At 43.8% G+C, this 18769-nt stretch overlaps 1 protein-coding gene and 1 non-coding gene across 2 annotated transcripts; both read left to right on the forward strand.

The window, feature by feature from the left end:
* Positions 1-9690: 9690 nt before the first annotated feature.
* Positions 9691-9796, forward strand: LOC117131557. The gene has a single exon (XR_004454685.1). It is a non-coding gene; the product is annotated as a small nucleolar RNA R71 (small nucleolar RNA).
* Positions 9797-17766: 7970 nt separating this feature from the next.
* LOC117131551 lies at positions 17767-18318 on the forward strand. The gene is made up of 2 exons (XM_033283640.1): positions 17767-17815; positions 17888-18318. The coding sequence occupies exons 1-2, from the start codon at positions 17767-17769 to the stop codon at positions 18316-18318; spliced, it is 480 nt and encodes a 159-aa protein (XP_033139531.1).
* Positions 18319-18769: the final 451 nt, after the last annotated feature.

Consider the following 18769-nt stretch of genomic DNA (forward strand, 5'->3'; position numbering starts at 1 on the left):
TCCTTCTTCGATGTGAAATGTTTCATTCGAGATCTGTTTCGAGAGTTCGTCCACGAGATATAGGCTTCGCGGGATATCTGAAGATGTCGAATATAAACATAGAGGCGTGGTTTTGGGATCTCGTATCTTTCGCTGGGTTTAGGGCAAGACCTAGGTTTACTTTCGGTTTTAAGATTTATGTGGTGACTAGCCGGCTATCGATTTATCTGTCGCGATTTTAACCTGATTTGTATCGATTTAAAGTCCGCGATAGGTTCTCGGCTTACATGACTTGTTTGATATGAATCGAGCATCTCTCCGGAGACAATTTTTAAGCCAACCATAAGTGCTGGACTAAAATTTTGGGTTTCGTTTATAGCGCTTTTACGAGAGTCATCTTTTCGAGATGGCTATGTCTGTTTAGGACGTTCGTGAGTTCGATGTGATCAGCATCGGACTTGGCGACAGATGCTGCCGTTTTGAGTTTTTGCGCAAAATATGTGTTAACGTGTATTTGTATATATATATATACTTTTTTGACGGAGGTTTCGTTTTCGTCGTTTGGAAGAAATAACTCTTGAGGCATCTCTTGCGACGTCTCGCGATGCTAAAGGCTGAATGATTTGCGAGTAAATAATACGCTTGGTTAAGATGAGTCGGAAACATCGAGGGCGTGGTCAGATGTTTTCAAATTTGAGAGTATACGAGTATACGTATCCACTCCCCCCCCCCTTTTTAATGAGGGGGGACAGCTGAATTTGTCTTTTGACAAACTGCCTACGTACTCCTTATGGAGATCAAGCCATCTCGTAGTTCGGGTGTTGCGAGTTGGTTTGTTCAGTGATAGTATTTTTTGAGATGCATCGCATTCCAGGTCCTAGGAATTTTTATGCCTTGCATGTTGGCTATCTCGTAGGAGCCTGGTCGGACGACCTTTTTGATTTTATAGGGTCCTTCCCAGTTTGCTCCAAGTTTTCCCGCGTTTCGTTGAGCGGTGTTTTGGAAGACTTTGCGAAGGACCAGATCTCCTTGCTTAAAACTACGATTCCGTACGTTGGAATTATTGTACTTTGCAGCGACGTGTTGGTAATTTTGGATTCGGATGAGCGCTCGATATCGGCGCTCGTTAATGAAATCGAGATCATCCAAGAGCATGGCATTGTTGAGTTCCTCCCGTTCGGGTAGTAACCTTCTTCAAACACCAGGGAACTCTACTTCCGCGGGAATCATGCATTCCGTGCCGTACACCAGAGCGAAAGGGGTTTCTCCCGTTGCTCGCCTTGGGGTGGTACGGTGAGACCAGAGGACTCCCTCGAGTTCGTCGGCCCACCTGCCTTTTTTGGCCTCTAAACGTTTCTTCAGTCCATCGAGAATGGTGTTATTGATTGTTTCATCTTTTCCGTTGCACTGCGGATATCTGGGAGTTGACGTGTTGAGTCGTATTTTCCATTTTTTGCAGAATGCCTCGAACCGGGTGGAGATAAACTGAGATCCGTTATCGGTTACGATCTCGTAAGGAACTCCATGCCTACATATGATTTTTTTCCATACGAAATTTTCGACTTGGACATCTTTTATACTTGCGTACGAGTCTGCCTCTAACCATTTTCCATCTTTTTTCCCTACGCTTTTGCTTTGAATTATGAAGAGGTCCAACAATATCCATGGCCCAGCGCATAAAGGGGTAGGGCGATGTGATGGAGGAAAGACCTTCGGCCGGTTTTCAGATGGTTGGAGCATTCCTTTGGCATTTTTTGCATTTTTGCGCGAACTTCTCGCAATCTCCGATCATCGTTGCCCAGTAGTATCCATGGCGTTTGATTTTTACAGCTAGCGATCTTCCACCGGAATGGTTGCCGCAGGAACCAGAATATACTTCCTCCATTACTTTTCTTGCTTTTTCTCATTCCCGACACGTCATAAGTGGTCCGGAGAATCTCCATTTGTAAATTTTGCCGTCCACTGTTACGTAGCGCGCGGCCTGTGTTTGGACTTTGCGGGCTGCCCATTTTTCGGTGGGCAATTGCCCGTCGATAATGTAGTCTCGAATTGTCTGAAGCCATGGGGTATCGCAGCCGTAATCAGATTACTCCGATTGTGGTTGTATCGTAACTTCTTCTTCCTCGTCATCTTGACCTTATATGAGGTTGACGACGATTGGTGGTCCGATGCTCAGATGCTCGATGAACTCGACCGGAATTACCTTTTTAAGTCTCGGGTCAGAACTTGATGCTAGGGCCGCGATGGCGTCTGCCTGGACATTCTCGGAACGGGGGATTCGCGTAAGGGCAAAACAGTCAAAGTCTTGAGCTAGAATTTGGACCAGTTTGAGGAACGCGACCATCCGTTCATCTCTGGCTTCATACTCTCCGCTGAATTGACTGGCCACTAGCTGGGAGTCGCAGTAAGCGTGGATGTTACGTATCTTCAAGCCGTGAGCCAAACGCAGCCCTGCGATGAGTGCTTTGTATTCGGCCTCGTTGTTCGAGGCGTGAAATTCCAGCCTGAACGATTGCTCCAAGATCTCGCTCGTCGGAGATGTGAGGCGAATTTTGATACCCGATCCTTGCTTGGATGAGGATCTGTCGACGTGGAGGAGCCAGGTGGAATTTGGTTCTTCGTTGGTTATGGTCCCCGATGGTAGTTCGACCAAGAAATCTGCGAGCACTTGTGATTTTGTGCTTCTCCTTGGTTGGTACTCGATATCGTATTCGCTCAATTCGACTGCCCACTTGGCCAGTCGGCCCGACTGACTCGGGCTATGCAGAATCGTCCTTAGGGGAAATCTCGTGAGGATGACGATCCTTTGGGATTGGAAATATGGTCTTAGTTTTTGGGCCGACGTTACGACCGCACATGCTAATTTTTCCATTAGCGGGTACCTAGATTCAGCATCCAACAAGGTTTTGCTTATGTAGAAAATAGGTTTCTGTTCCCCGCGTTCTTCCTTGATCAGGACGCCACTCACGACTGTTGCTGACACAGCGATGTATAAGAATAAAGGTTCCCCTTCCATGGGTTTTGCGAGGAATGGAGGAGTAGCGAAATACCGCTTCAGCTGTTGGAAGGCGTTTTCGCATTTTTCCGACCATTCGAATTTATATTTCCTCGTAGGACATCATAGAAGGGCAGGCAGTGGTCCGTTGATCGTGAAATAAATCGGTTAAGCGCTGCTATCCTGCCGGTTAGCCTTTGGACTTCCCCCTTATTCTTTGGCGAAGCCATCTCGATAAATTTGTTGATCTGTTTTGGATTTGCTTCGATGCCGTGGTATGTGACTAGGTAGCCGAGGAATTCCCCTGATGCCACGGCAAATCTGTATTTTGTCGGGTTGAGCTTCATGTTATGGGAATTTAACTGCACGAAACATTCCTCGAGATGTGACACGTGGTATTTTGCTTGGAGGGATTAGACGGGCATGTCGTTGATATAAACCTCCCTCATTTTTCCGAGTTGTTTGGAGAACATTCGGTTCACGAGTCGTTGGTAAGTTGCGCCAGCGTTTTTGAGGCCGAAGGGCATTACCCTGTAGTGTTAATTATTATGGTCGAGTTTTATCTAAGATGGACGAGAACCGATGGACGGGAAACATTTTATCGTAAACTGGTCTTGAATACTTTCAGCTGCTTGCGAGTCATGTGCATGTCATATGCTGCCTGGCTGCTTGCTTCCTTCCTGACCTGAACATGTGACTTGTACCTTCCAGCTTTCTTGCTACATTAAAGTCATGTGAGTTGCACACCTGCTTGAAGTTTCTTCATGGAAAGGAAATGACATTACTTCATGGGAAGGAAAGTGTGATTCAGCTCACCACATGTCTCATACTGATCTGAAACTTTTGTCCTTTCTTTCTGACTCTTCTCCTGCTGTTTACCCTGTCATTTATTACCTTGTACTCTTCCTGGTCGAGTTCATTCATCTCAGAAACAAGAAAGAAAAATTCAGAGAGAAAGAGAGAAAGAAAGAGAGAAAAATATGTGAGGAAAATACATGAAAAATTCAGAAAAAAATAAGAGAAGAGAAGTGAGCTTGGACGACCCTTTCTCACCCTCTTCTGACTTTAATCAGTGAGTATTGGTGTGGTTAAGAGCTGAATATTTGGGGTCCTGAAGTTCAGAATCACCAATGTTCTTCAGCCTTTGGTTTTGATCGGTAAGATGTATTTTGATCAGTTTTCAGTGAGAAGTTTTGTTGGTTTGGAAACGCTTGAGGCTTTGTCTGAATGAATCCGACCTTGGCTTGATATGGCACTGATCAGGTTAGGAGTGGCTTCAACGATAAGTTGTGTACCATCTGAATTCAGAAGATTGTTGATTTGAATCGGTAAGAGCTTATGGGCTTGATGAGATCAGTTTTTGTTAAGCTTCAGTCTCCTGTTTCAGTTCTGTTTGATGATAACCTAGTGTTGTGTCTTGATAAACCTATCAGGAACAGTTGTCTAAATTCATATATGGTTCACTATTGGTTGGTGTATGATTGAATTTGTATCATAGAACCAGTAGCTGAACTTATGTGAATTGTCTGAATTAAACCGAACTGATTTGATCTTGTCCTTAACAGATCTGAGCCGAGCTGTCTATGGTCTGAACTTGTCATGTACTGATATAGTCTGACTTTAACTGAATTTTTAGGACCAGAGCTGAACTTGTCTTGTACCAAACTGATATTAGCGGAACTAAACTGAAACGTTATGAGCTGAGATGAGTTTCTTCTTGAACAGAAATGATGAACCTTAAGTTCCAACAACTTTGTTTTGTTCAGTTACCCGAGGAGATTGGAATGGTCAGTCCGATCATGCCTTGTCTTTATTCTGAATCTGGAAGTGAAAAAGAACTGGAGTGTGATTAGCTTGAGCTCGAGTCTAGTCTTCCTTAGCCAATCTCATGGAATCAAAGGTGAGTCTTGATAGATGATTGATGAGTAGTGAATGAATATTTCTTGATTGAACGTACTGATTGTAGATGATTGATAGGCTTTGTCTCTTGATCAATATTGAATTGGTAAGGTCACTACAAGAAAACATCGGCATACTAAGGGAAAAAATCGTCGGTATGTCGTCGGAATAACGCTATTCGAGGATATACCGATGAAAAAAGTCCTCGGAACTATCTCCTCGGAAATTCATATTTCCTCGGAAATTCATATTTCCTCGGAATTCCGTCGGAAATTTCCGACGGAATTCCGAGGAAACTAAATTCCGAGGAAACTCCAAGGACACCAAGTTCGTCGGAAGGTTCCTCGGAATATACCGAGGGACGCCTTCCTCGGAATATTTCGATGGAATTCCGATGGTCCAATCCTCGGAAGTTTCGACGAAATAATCCTCGGAATGTTTATCGGGAAATTCCGAGGAACCTGGCCCTCGGAAAATTCCGAGGAACATCTTTCCCTCGGAAAATTCCGAGGAACTTTTGTCCCTCAGGAACTTCCTTCCCTCGGAAAATTCCGAGGAACTTTTATGTCCCTCGGAAAATTCCGAGGAACTTCTTTCCCTCGGAATTTCGGAAAAAAATAATTTTTTTAAAAAATTAATTTTTTTTTTTAAATTTAAAATTTTGAAATTTAAATTCGAAAATTTAAAATTAAAATTAAAATTGAAAACATAGTAGATAATATTCAAAGTTAAAAAAAACATTCCGAGTTTTTGGTAAAAAAAAAAAAAAACTACGGGTCTTGAATGTTCGAGAACACCTCGTTCGGGTACATCCTCCTCATCATCTCCATCACCTGCTCGTTCAGCCTCTTCTGTGTCTCATAGCCTGCCTGTTGAACTGCCATCTGGGTCTCCAACGGAGATATCCGATCATCCTTGTCCTTCAGCTGAGCCGTAAGAACTTATGGATCAACATATGGCAGTGGTGCAGAAGAAGGAGCAGCCGACCGGGAGCGACGACCCAAACCGACCAAACGTCCCTTCTTCTTTGGAACCGACTGAAATATAAATAACCAAATTAAAATAATATAAATTGATGATAAAATAAAAAATCAAGAAATAAATAAATTGAACTTTAAAAAAAAAGAACTTACCGATTCAACGATTTCGTTGATTCGAACCCGGGACAAGTTGGTCGAAGCCGTCGAATCGTCATCATCGGTTTGAAGCTGAGACACTTCGTCATACACCTGAGTTTGGACCAATGTATGAGACTTCCCATTCATCCCTTTGTTGTGTTGAATATTGCGGTTCTGCAGGGATATGAGCTGTAGGAAGACTGACGTCGATCGATGTTGCATGTGGTGCGTCGATCGATGTCGAGGTCGTAGCTTCCTTCTCAAGTTGCTGACGTAAACTCTCAATTTCTGTCCTCATTTCTGCCATACTTCTGAAAAGCTCATTGTAGCCTCTATCCAAAGGCTGATGTGTATCTTCTACCAATGTTTTGAGCTCCTCTCCCAGTTCTCCTGAGCTCCTTAAATACCAAACACCATCTCATCGATTTCATCTTTGGTGTAGAGTTCTGGTGCCAGTCTTGTGAGTGTGAAGGAAGTGGCATGTTCTGGAAGACAGATGTGGCTCTCTTCAAAAAGAGATGTTCTTTCCAATAATTTCCTGATGTCGTCCTTTGTGACAGGTATCATCTCACCAGCTACGCCTAGTGCGTGTCCACACTCACCTCTGTTGACTCCATACTCGTCCCTTTGTTCCCAAGTGAACATTCTGGCTCCGTACATGTCAAAAGCACGGTTCCCACATTCATACCATCTGTCGATCGACGTTGGTTCATCTCTATCGATCGACGTTGGTGTTACCCTGTCGATCGATGTCTCCACTGTACCGTCGATCGATGCTTGCCCTTTTGGTTGGCGTGATAGATCTGGATTGATCTATGTTGTGGCGACTCCTACGTGGTTGTTAGGATCTGTTTGAATGATGTCTGGAGTGCCACGTTGCTGTGAGAATAGGTTGTCGGGTCCATTGGCTACTTGAAGGATGTCTGCTATGTCCTCTCTGGACACTTGTAAAATCCTTCCATCCACTGCACGTGCGTTGCCATCTGGGTCCCTGAAAATACCAAATTCATCAGGTGTTAGAAAACCGTAATCAATGTTTGCATTATTATTTAATTTAGAAATATAAAGATTAGGGTTTAGAGTAGTATCGATCGATGTAGATACAGTTGCATCGATCGATGACAGAGTAATTTCTGCAGAACTTGTGTTCTTGAGATGATTGCTCTTCATGGATTTTTCTGTTGATGTAGAAGGAAGAGTGTTCATCTTTTTTGCTTGTGTGTTTGCTCTGATGTGTGTAGGTGGTTTTGGGGGTGCATAACGATTTATATAGGTATCTTTAAACCTAGTTGGGGAGGGAATATTCTCCTGCTCCTGAATTTTCACTGCGGCGCGAATATCGATCGATGTTCCAGTACGTGTGTCGATCGACGTGAGCGGTTGTTTTGCTGGACGAGGGTGGGTATCGACCGATGTGGAGTGCACAGCGTCGAACGATGTTGGAAACGTGTTGGTTAACTTATGTGTTTTAAGTCTTTCATCCTGCAAAGACATTTCTATTGCACGTTCTTTCCAATAATCCTCATCGTGTTCCTCTGTATGTTCCTCATTAGGTGAAGTAATTACAGTGTCAACTGCAAAACTTTCATGGAAACCACTGTCGGCCCAACTGCCTATGGAATAATCATCATGTCCTCTCTTGCTTGGAGGTTGGAAGGCAAAGTGTTGGTAACAATGATTAGGTGAAGCGAAATGGTCAACTGAGTACATTACGTCGAGTGACGTGTTGTTGCGGTTATCGGTCACCGTTGACTCATTGGAATCGATCGATGGAAAGGTTGGGGTGTCGATCGATTTCGAGTACTTTGTTTTGTACTCTGATTCATACTCTGCTCCACAATGGCATGCGCCAAAGAAGCCAAGTTCTTTCCCGTAATCCACAGAATTAATGACCTTTCTCTTAGGTCAGATGGGGTCGTAGTGGATGTTTGGGTCTATGAGCGTTATACACAATTTGTTTTTGTTCATGTCACATACGGCTCCTACTGTAGCTAGGAAAGATCTTCCAAGCAGAAGTGAAGAGTTCCAGTTAAGCTCGATGTCTAGGATATGAAAATCTACAGGGACAAGGGCATTACCAATCTGTACCTCCAGATCTCTTATGATTCCTCCTGATCGTATCTCTGAAAGATCCATGAAGGTGAAGGATTCCGTTGTAGGTTCGATGGTCAAACCAAGCTGGTCTGCCATGATCCTAGGGAGGATACTAACTGATGCTCCTGTGTCACACATTGAATGGGGAAATTCAACACCCTTGACTATGCATGGTATTGCAAACTTCCCAGGATCACTCTTCTTCGTCAATGTGGTCGTGTGTTTCATCTTCTCTCTGACTTGATGAAACATTCTCCTAATGTCCTCCTCAGTTACCTTTATTTCTCTGAAGAACATCCACAACCGGTGTGTGAAGTAAGCTTCATCAAAAGGTTTTTCGATTGGGATTCTGAGGACTCTTTTAGTGAAACCATCCATCTCCTTATCGTTAGCTTCCCGCTTAAGGTTTTTAGGAATCTTCTCCTTTCTTTTCCTTAACCTTCTCCCTTCAGCTTCTTGAACTGATTCAGGTGAACTATTTAAAGGGTTCGGTTTTGGTTCGGGTGGGTTAGCTAATGGTTTAGGTGGTGGTCTGAGTGCGTTGATGTAATCATTATCTATTGAGGGTAACCGCACTCGGTATGTCAGAGGTGCATGTCGATCGATGGGAGGTGTGTTGTGACGATCGACGTCGGACTCACTCTGTTGATCGATGGTTGGCTCAACCGATCGATCGATTTTATCATAGAAAGGGGAGGGTGGGTGAGGATGCTTAGCTGCGAATTCTTCATGAGTTAGAATTCGAACCGCATTGCATTCAGTCGATTTGGCAGACGACGTCGATCGATGACTGGAGTAATCCGTCGATCGATCTTCATCATGGTATGTCGATCGATGCGAGTTCATCGACATCGGTCGACACCATTGAGATCCGCTGAGACTCATGGAGCTTTCGATTTTGAAGTTTCCTTCCTCAAGCTTTTCATTTTTCACCACTTGCCAGAAATCATCATCTATGATGGCATTTACGTGGTGTTTCCCTTTGTCGGCTCCTGCCTCTCTAGAGAAAGCTTCTTGCCTCTTTATAGTCTCACCCGTCTGAATTACTTCGGTTTCAAGTTTTCTCCCCTGAGTCCCTAAGGTCTCGATTTTGGTGTTCAGATTGTTGTAGACGGAGTCTATTTTACCGTTGAAATTCACGGTGATTTGTTGTTGTCCCAACAGTACTCGATCAAGCATTTCTTCGATCTTGCTTTCCTGAGTCTGGGGTGGTGGATTTTGGTAGTAAGAGTTCGAGTAGCTTTTGTTGTTGTTGAAGGGTTTTTGAAATTGTGAACTTTGGTTACTTCTTTGGCCATTTCCAAAGAAGTTTCTGTTTCCGCGCTGGTTTCCAAATTTCTGGAATCCGGTACCTCCGATGTAGTTCACATTTTCTTCTCCTTCTCGTGCACCACATCTAACTTAGCTCTTACTTCGTCCATCTGTTCCTTCCCGATAGAGGCTACAGACTTCTTCCGTTTAGAGTCAGTGTTTTTGGTGCTGCTGCTGTTAGCAAGGTTTTCGATAAGTCTCACAGCTTCTAACGGATGAGCTCTAATATCAAGGGCCATTTGATACTGTAAGGCGAGACCTCGGAAGAAAGTGCTTAGCAGCTGCACTTCGTTAAATCCGTGGTGTGGACAGTCTCGCTGGAAGAACCTAAATCTAATCCACGCATCTTTGAAGGACTCTCCAGCCTTCTGCGAGAATGTGGAAATTTTGTTCCGAAGTTCTTCAGCGCGCGCCTCATCGAAGAAGTTTCGTAAGAAAGCATTCTTGATGTCGCTCCAGGATGTTAAAGATCCTGTGGGTTACTGCCTAAGCCAGTGCATCGCTTCTCCATTCAGCGTGTATCTGAAGAGCTTGCACAGCAGGTAATCTTCGGAGACTCCTTCCATCCGAATAGCAGCGATTAGATCCTCGAACAATTCCAAATGGTCCATAGGATGCTCGTGCGGTAACCCAGAGTAGGGTATCTGCTGGGCATGCACCTGAAAAGACAAGAAAAAGATATTAGAAAGGGGGCAGAGAAAAGAATAAGAATCAATAAAACTAAATCTAATGGCGATCAAAGCTCCCCGACAACGGTGCCAAATTTGATACCACTCAAATTATCCTAAGGAGTGTTACTCTCATCAAAAGAGGTTCAGATGTAGTACTTAGGGATGGAATCCACAAGGAGCTAAGGAACAATTAAATCTAGTGTTTATTAATTCTAAAGGTTGTAAATGTTTAAATGAAATATCAATAGTAACAAGCGAGTAAATAATAAATGTAACTTGGTTGGAAATGATATTAGATACAGGGCCACTATTCAGGGCTGGAGATTATAATACCTATAGATGCCTAACTGTTGCATGCATGATATATTAGAGCTCATTCGCTTAACTCAGTGATCAGCTGCCGCATGTACCACTGGTTAACAGACTAGATCTCGTGTCTCAACGGTTAGTATGCAGACAACGAGAGAGTGTTGATCGATGGTCTATTAAGACGTCGACCGATACACCTTTGCCAACGTCGATCGATAGTCAGTTGAGGACATCGATCGACGGGTTTTAGCCAGGCCTATGCGCGAGTATGAAATGCCCTACTAAGATGCTAAATTGGCGGTTAGCCCTCTCTAGCAGTCCTAATATGATAGATAGATGTCAGGATGGGATAACAAGGGTGCTTGAGTATGCAATCCTATGATCAAGTTATAGTTAGCAAGGCTAAAACAAGCAATGAATACAAAGCTATCATGAATATCACAACAAGGCAGATCTATAGTTTGGGGCTAATCCAACAAACCTATCTGAACCCTGATCTAACAGTTGAACTACTCAGACATAGCAAAGCAATTCATAACAATAAAGGAATAGAAACTCATAGTATAGATGAAAAGAAATGGAAACAAGGAGTTCCAATCACAAGTGATCTTCTCTCCCCCAATGAAACTTGTAACAAAACTAGGTCTAGAAAAAGCTCTCTTGCCGTCAAAAACACTTAGGCAGTATATATTCTACTAGGTTAAAAAATCGTCAGGGCATTTTGGTAATTTGGCTTGGCCTTGGTTTTTAAGTCTGCTGAATCCAAAATGTCGCGTCTGGTGTCTCGACATCGATCGATGGTACTTGTGTCCATCGATCGATATTAATCTTCATCTGTCGAGGCATTTCCTGATATCGATCGTCAGCACTGATGCACATCGATCGATTGTTCTTCCTCTCGTCGACCTCTAAGTGGTCAGCTCAGGTGAAATGTCCTTTAAGCTCCAAAATGCTCCAAAATCATAGCTTTACTCCGAAATGCACCTGAACCTGAAAACATACCTAGAAGTGTAGAAAACATAGATATATATATAGTAAAATACTTATATACCATGGATAAAAATGGGTCAAATCCAAGGTATATCAGCAAGCCAGCAAAGAACCATATCTTATGACCAAGACCGCAAGACGGAGTTATTCAAAAGCTGAACGTCATCACTACACATCAAGGAGGAACATTTCGTGAAGCTAAGTAATTGCGCAACAAAATTCGAGGACGAATTCTATTAAGGGGAGGAGAATGTGATAACCCGTCCTTTGGGATAAAATGGTCGAGAGAGCAAAAGTCAGAATCCAGAGCCGAGCTTTTGGGAATCAAAACAATTGAAGGAATGTTAAGTTTTGATCACTTAAGACTTAACATGGATCGAAGAAAATAGAAGATTGGTTGAGCATCAACTTTGTGGTCGAGTCGCGGGCAATACAGATCGATCGGGAAATTTGAAGTACGAGAAGGTCGAAGAATGGATCGTGAGTGAAGCATGAGTTAAGATAAGATGCTCTACCATTGTTAGAAGTGTCTTAGATTTATCAGACGGCAGTTTTGGAAGAATCACATTATTGAAGCACGATGGTTTAGAAGCTCGACGTTTTTGAAGATTGACGTTTCTTCATCGCAAAGTTTTCTCGGAATATCTTCGTATAAGTAAAATATTACTCTGAAGACATTATAAGTTGGAATCAGGATGGGAAGTAAGCAGGATGGGAAGCAAGCACGACGGGATTGAAGCACGACGGGAAAATCCTAAGTTGGGCGAAAACCCTAATTTCGGTATTACGAAATTCTTTGAGGAAGCCGGAGGCTCGGGAAATATTTTTGAAGGATATCAGACATCATCTGTAGTTTATTAAAAATATTTAGTGAATCAGAATGGGAGTGGAAAAATATTCGGGATTGATCGCGGGTCAGAAATTCACAAGAAGGGTCGAAATCGCGCAAAGGAACCGAGAAGCTCGAGGTGGCTTGATCTAAGGGATAAGAACGTGGTTGCAACTGTCTAACCAGCTGAGTGTCAATAGAAGCTCGAGGCGTCGCCGTGCATGAAGCAGGAACATGCAGCATGACAAGTTGAAGCACGAAGTGTCGCGATACCTGCAACCGAAGCATGCTGATCGACACGCAGAGAGCGGTGTGTCGCGACGCATGCATTCCATCCATGCTGATCGACATCTGGTCGTCCAGGCAGGAGAAGAGGTGTCAAGTTTGCATGAGTTTGGTCATGCTTACTGCCATGTGGAGCACGAGGTGCCGCGACGCATGCAACCAGAGCCATGCTAGCCGACACACGGGCTGCCACCAACTTCAATCTGATTTGCTGCTGTATCCTATATAAAGACCACGACCCCTTCTCATTTCATTCATCCAGACCTTTCAAAATCAAGTTAAAAAAGTGGGTTAGAGAGAGAGAAAGAAGTAGAAAAAGTGAGCTATTTCGAGAGTTTTAGAGAGTTTTCGAGATCAGTTTCTCTACTGATTTCAAGTCAGCGCCTAGGGAAGGTTCTGGACAACTGAAGATCAACCAATTGAAGATCAATTCAGATGGGAAGCAAGGCAACGTGGTTAGAGAGAGAGAAAAAGAGAGTGTAGCTGAGTTCCGAAGATCGATACTTCACCAAGAAGCGAAGTTCAGTCCAATTGAAGAATTTCTGCAATTGTTATGCGGAAGCTCGGCCCAAATCAATCTGTCCACTCTACTAATATTCTTTGATGATCAAGTGGAGGTGCTGTCCAAGATCAGTTCAGTTCCATGGTTTCAGTTCAGTCGAGGTTATGATTTGATACTCTGTTCAGATTTCGGAAGAATTGTTCAGAAGCTAAGGAAGGTGCTGTTCGAGTTGAGTTCAGTCCAGACCAGTATCAGGGGAGGTTCTGTACAAGTCAAGATCAGTCTAGTCCAGTCCATTCAAGTCGTCCATTGGGTTTTGGCTAAGTCCTATTCGATCAACCAGCTGCTTATCGGCATAGAACACTGTGAGTTGGTTTTGTGTGAATTCCACTTGGAATTTTGGGTAGATCGAGTTGCATATAGATTAGAATGATCACGTTATTGCATGGTAGAGTCCTTAGGGTTATTTTATTTATGGAACCGGACTCAGTTTAGCAAGGGCTAAGCTTAGATGAATGGAATTAAGACTTAGTTGATAACCTGATTAGGACTAGGATTAGGATGCATCATGTTTTCTATTATTGCATATTGATTGGTTGAGTGCAGGTTCCCGTTATCTTTAAGGATAGTTTCATAGCAGGAGGCTGGACTATCTGGATAACGGTTTGATTTAATTGATTAGTAGTGATTATTATTGCTTAGTTGTTTAGTAGTTAGTACTAAGGGTCTTAGGCCATATAGGCCGGACTACTGGTACAATGGTTAGTCTTGTGGAGTCGAGTGTTTAGTTAGGATCTGGAACTTTGGCTTTAGGTTAGGTTCTAGATTGAGTTTGTTTTGTTGTGAGTGTGCCGACAGTATGTGCGAAATCCGCCCATACTAGGCTTGTGTAGGGGTGATTAGTGTTTCCTCGGCCTCGTACCCAGCGGGTTCAAGGAAACCCCTTATTCGCTGGATCGGGAAGACTCAGACGAACGGGGTCATGTCCTATGGCTGATTATTACACGACGGTGTAATGTGGCAGTGACTCGAAGGACTGTGGGATGTCGCGCGGTGACCCGAAGGACTGTGGGCTGCGGTCGGTTGAAAGTTCCTTCTTCTGGCCTTTGTGGTAGGGAGATAGGATATTGCCGATAGAGAGGAGGAACCCGAAGTCACCAAGGCCCAGGTTAGAGTATTGTGTTAGAGTGTCGTAGAGGATTATGGAACCCTTGAGTCAGTGTAGCACCGATATACGTTGTTACGAGTTAGATCGAGTCGTAGATACTCATAGTCTTATTATTGTGAATGTGTTTGTGGTTGATTGATTTGCTTGCAGGTTTTGACATTAAGTCCTAAGTCTGGCTTAGGTACCGGATTAAGCTTGATGTGTATTTCGTTAGTGTAGGCCTGACGTTGGCCTGTATGTGTTTGAGTGATTGCTTGTGAAGGGTGGTGGATATTAAAGCTATGCGGTATCATTGGTTGGCCAATCATGTTCTTGTCTGATTATTGGTCGACTGGTTAATGATCCTTGTATAGTCTAAGTGTCTAACACTACATGAGTATTGAACTCAGGCGTATATATGGTTAACTAGGGATTGGTTGTTGAGTTGTTTGCATGCAGGTTCCCGTTACTTGGAATTTGGATCATGGCAGGAGGCCAGGTCTAATCTGAGTAACGGTTTGTTTAGTTTTAGCTTTGATTGCTTGCTTAGGATAGATTGCTTGTTATTTTGGGTTGCCTGGGTTAGTTTCTAGGTTTGGGTAGAGGTAGCCAGCTCACTGAGTAACATTACGTTACTCATCCAATTCCGTTGTCCTTTTTGCAGGTCGCTTTAGGTAAGGATGATCGGATAGCTTGGTGCTGGACGTTAGGACTGCCGGTGTAGATTTTCATGCCTTTTTGTAAACGGTATTGTGGATCTGTGTTTAGCTGACTCGATTTTGGCATTAGGCCGGGACCGGTCTCAATTATATCAATGTATGGATATCTCTCTAATTAATAAAGTAATTGTTTTATATGCGCTTCATGAGTACTCTGATATTTGACTAGTCCGGTCTAACACAACGTTAGGTCGTAGTACGGGTTGAAAAGCCTTAGGCATCAATCTAACGATAATGCTAACTCTTGGCCGGGTTGCAAAGCCTTGTGCCTTGACGCAGCGGGACGAGTTAGTGGATGAACTGGTTGAGGTCGTGAAGTAAATTTTGTGACTCTGACCGGATCGTCCCTAACCTGTCACGTAGCACTTTCGGACCATGGTGTTGGGTTGGACAGTCAGTCATGTTCTTGTTTGATTGTTGGCTGGCCAATTGGCCTTTCATCTCCAACCCTTGGTGTGGGTCTTCCGTCGGTCATGTTCTTGTTTGATTGTTAGCCGGTGGGTTGACCTATGCTTAGGACGGTTCGGGGGTGTTACAATACATGTTGCTGGTAAACCCACACATGTATTGTTCGACTCGGGGGCAACACATAGTTTTGTGACCCCTGAAGTAGCTGCCCAGTTTTGGGATTGTTTTGTGGTTGACAGGATAAATGTGGCCATCTTGACCCCCGCAGACCGAACCCTTCAAGCAAATCAGTGTATCAAGAATGTTCCATTGGTCATTCAAGGCAAAGAGTTTGTGGCAGATCTGTTAGTCGTGCCTTTGAAAGGGTACGAGGTAATCCTTGGAATGGATTGGTTATCGAGCTACAGAGTTCAGGTCGACTGTGGAAAGGGAAGGTTGTTGTTCAGCAGAGATAAACGACCAGAGATGGTATACTATGGAATCAGTCCTAGTATGACTGTGTCTTTGGTAGCAGCAATGAGAGTACAAGATCTGTTTCAAGATGGGGAAGTATATTTGGTGACCTTATCGGTTAGTGGAGGAGCCACTAATGATGAAGTTAAGGTCGAAGACATTGAAGTGGTCCAGGAGTTTAAGGATGTATTTGCACCACTAAAGGAATTACCTCCACCTCGGAGTAATCCCTTTAGTATTGATTTGGAGCCTGAAGCAAAACCTATAGCTAAGGCACCATAACGGATGGCACCTGCGGAGTTGGCCGAGCTAAAGAAACAATTGGAATATCTATTGGAAAAGGGATTCATCCGGTCAAGCTCTTCACCTTAGGGAGCTCCTGTGCTATTTGTGAAGAAGAAGGACGGAAGTATGAGGCTGTGTTTCGATTATCGTGGTATCAACAACATCACGATAAAAGATAAGTATCCTCTTCCAAGGATAGACGAGTTGTTAGACCAACTAAAGGGAGCTGTTGGTTTTCGAAGATTGATTTGGTGTCAGGGCATCACCAAATTCCGATTTCCGAGTCGGACACTATAAAGACGGCGTTTCGGACGAGGTATGGGCAGTACGAGTTTGTAGTTATGCCCTTTGGTCTCACAAACGCACCTGCGGCTTTCATGCGCTTGATGAATGAAGTGTTTCACGACTACCTTGATAAGTTCGTGATCATTTTCATTGATGACATTCTGGTGTATTTGAGAAGTAAGGAGGAGCACAACGAGCATCTGAGACTGGTTATGGAGACGTTACGGAATCAGAAGCTATTTGCCAAGTTCAGCAAGTGCTCGTTTTGGAAGAGAGAGATAGGATTTCTGGGTCACATAGTATCAGGAGAGGGCGTGGCTGCTGATCCAGAAAAGGTCCAAGCCATACGAGAATGGCCTCGACCTACCACTGTGACAGAAGTGAGGAGTTTTCTTGGACTTGCGGGCTATTATCGGAAGTTTGTTAAGGACTTTTCCTCCATTGCAAAGTCTTTAACTAAACTTACCGCTAAAGGAGTTCCTTTCTTATGAGTTGAAGGAATCCTTCACGACCGCACCTGTGTTAGCTTTGCCCGAGCAAGGTAAACCTTACACGGTTTACACGGATGCTTCACGAGTTGGGTTAGGTTGTGTTCTTATGCAAGATGGGCGAGTCATCGCGTATGCCTCGCGACAACTACGGAAGCATGAGGATAACTACAGTACACATGACTTCGAGTTAGCGGCCGTGGTGTTCGCTTTGCGAATTTGGAGATCCTATTCGTATGGAGAAGAAGTGGAGGTATACACGGACCATCAAAGTCTTAAATACCTCTTCACTCAGCCAGATCTCAACCTGCGCCAGCGTAGGTGGATGGAGTTTGTGGCTGACTACGACATACGGATTCACTACCATCCTGGTAAAGCGAATGTTGTTGTGGACGCCTTAAGTCGAAGAAAGTACCAGGAGGATTGTTACAAAGTCTTCCGATACCTCAATAGAAATGGGACTCGATTTCCATGGATTTCATTACCGGATTACCCACTGCTCCAGGTAGATCGAACAACTCGATATGGGTGATTGTGGATACGTTAACCAAGGTCACACACTTTTTGCCTATGCGGGACACTGATAAAGTTGAAGTTCTGGCCGAGCTATACATCGACCAAATCGTGAAGTTACATGGTGTACCCTCAGACATCATCTCAGATCGCGATCCAAGGTTCACAGCATCATTCTGGGAAGCATTGCAAGAAGCCTTGGGAACTAAACTGTACAGAAGCACGGCGTTCCATCCAGAAACAGATGGCCAAACGGAGAGGACCATTCGGACCATCGAGGACATGCTGCGGATGTGTATTCTTGATTGGGCAGGAACCTGGGAGAAGCATTTACCATTGGTTGAGTTCTCGTATAACAACAGTCATCACTCGAGCATAGGGATGTGACCTTATGAAGCTTTATACGGAAGGCCATGCAAGACGCCTATGTGTTGGACGGAAGTGGGCGAAAGAAGAATATTTGGGTCACCTATTGTTCAGGAGACCATGATTAAGCTGGAGACGATTCAGGCCAACATGAAGATGGCTCAAGACCGTCAGAAGAAGTACGCAGACTAGTCAAGAAGAGAGGTAACTTTCGAGATAGGAGATTGGGTCTATTTGAAAGTTACTGCACAGAAAGGGAAGGACAAATTTGGCAAGGTCGGGAAACTTAAGGTCAGGTTCATTGGTCCATACAAGATCATCGGGAAGGTTGGTGAGGTAGCTTACCGTTTGGATCTGCCAGCGGATATGCATCTACATCCTGTATTTCATGTTTCCATGCTTCGGAAACATATACGGGATCCAAGTGCTGTTGAACCCGAGAGACTAAAGGAGTTGAGGACAAACCATACGTATCCGGAAGGACCAATCAGATTGGCAGAACGGCGTATTCGGAAGCTCAAGAATCGTGAGATTGCTCAAGTACAAGTGTTCTGGAGAAGACAAAACAGGATTCATGTTACTTGGGAGGATGAAGCGAGATTTAAAACCGATCACCCGGAGTTTATCCGAGAGGATGTTGTGATGGAAGAAGGAGGCCCCTCAGAGCCTTAGAATTCGAGGACGAATTCTGTTAACGGGGGAGAATGCAGAAACCCTTAAAAAAAAGAAAGAGAATGGTTGAATATCTTTTGGGTTGTCGAGTCGCGGACGATCAGATTGTTCTTGTCTAAACCATGAGTCAATATGCCACTAGACAATGGTTAGAAAATGTGGTAGATTGATTCAAAGGACGTTTGAAGAATGACACTTTTGGAACCACAACAGGAAGATCGGAAATTGGGTGAAAAACCCTAAATTTCGGTATTATGGAATTTTTCAAAAAGCCGGAAGCTCGGGAAATATTTTTCCTTAAGATCAGAGTTTAAATGGAGGTTATTAAAAATACTCAGGCCATCAGAACGGGTGTAGAAATATATTTGGGATTGATCGCGGGACAAAAATTCACCGGAAAGGTCGAAATCGGCCGAATTGACCAAGAAGCTCGAGGTGGCTTGATGTGTAT

Source organism: Brassica rapa, unplaced genomic scaffold (assembly GCF_000309985.2).
Source record: "Brassica rapa cultivar Chiifu-401-42 unplaced genomic scaffold, CAAS_Brap_v3.01 Scaffold1034, whole genome shotgun sequence".
In the NCBI taxonomy this organism is placed as follows: Eukaryota; Viridiplantae; Streptophyta; class Magnoliopsida; order Brassicales; family Brassicaceae; genus Brassica; species Brassica rapa.

What these genes read in the sequence shown, in the direction of transcription:
- LOC117131551 (XM_033283640.1), top strand. Translation starts at nt 17,767, where the DNA reads ATGATTAAGCTGGAGACGATTCAGGCCAACATGAAGATGGCTCAAGAC. An exon ending in CATGAAGATGGCTCAAGACC is followed by an intron (nt 17,816 to 17,887) that starts GTCAGAAGAAGT and finishes TCTATTTGAAAG; the next exon opens with TTACTGCACAGAAAGGGAAG.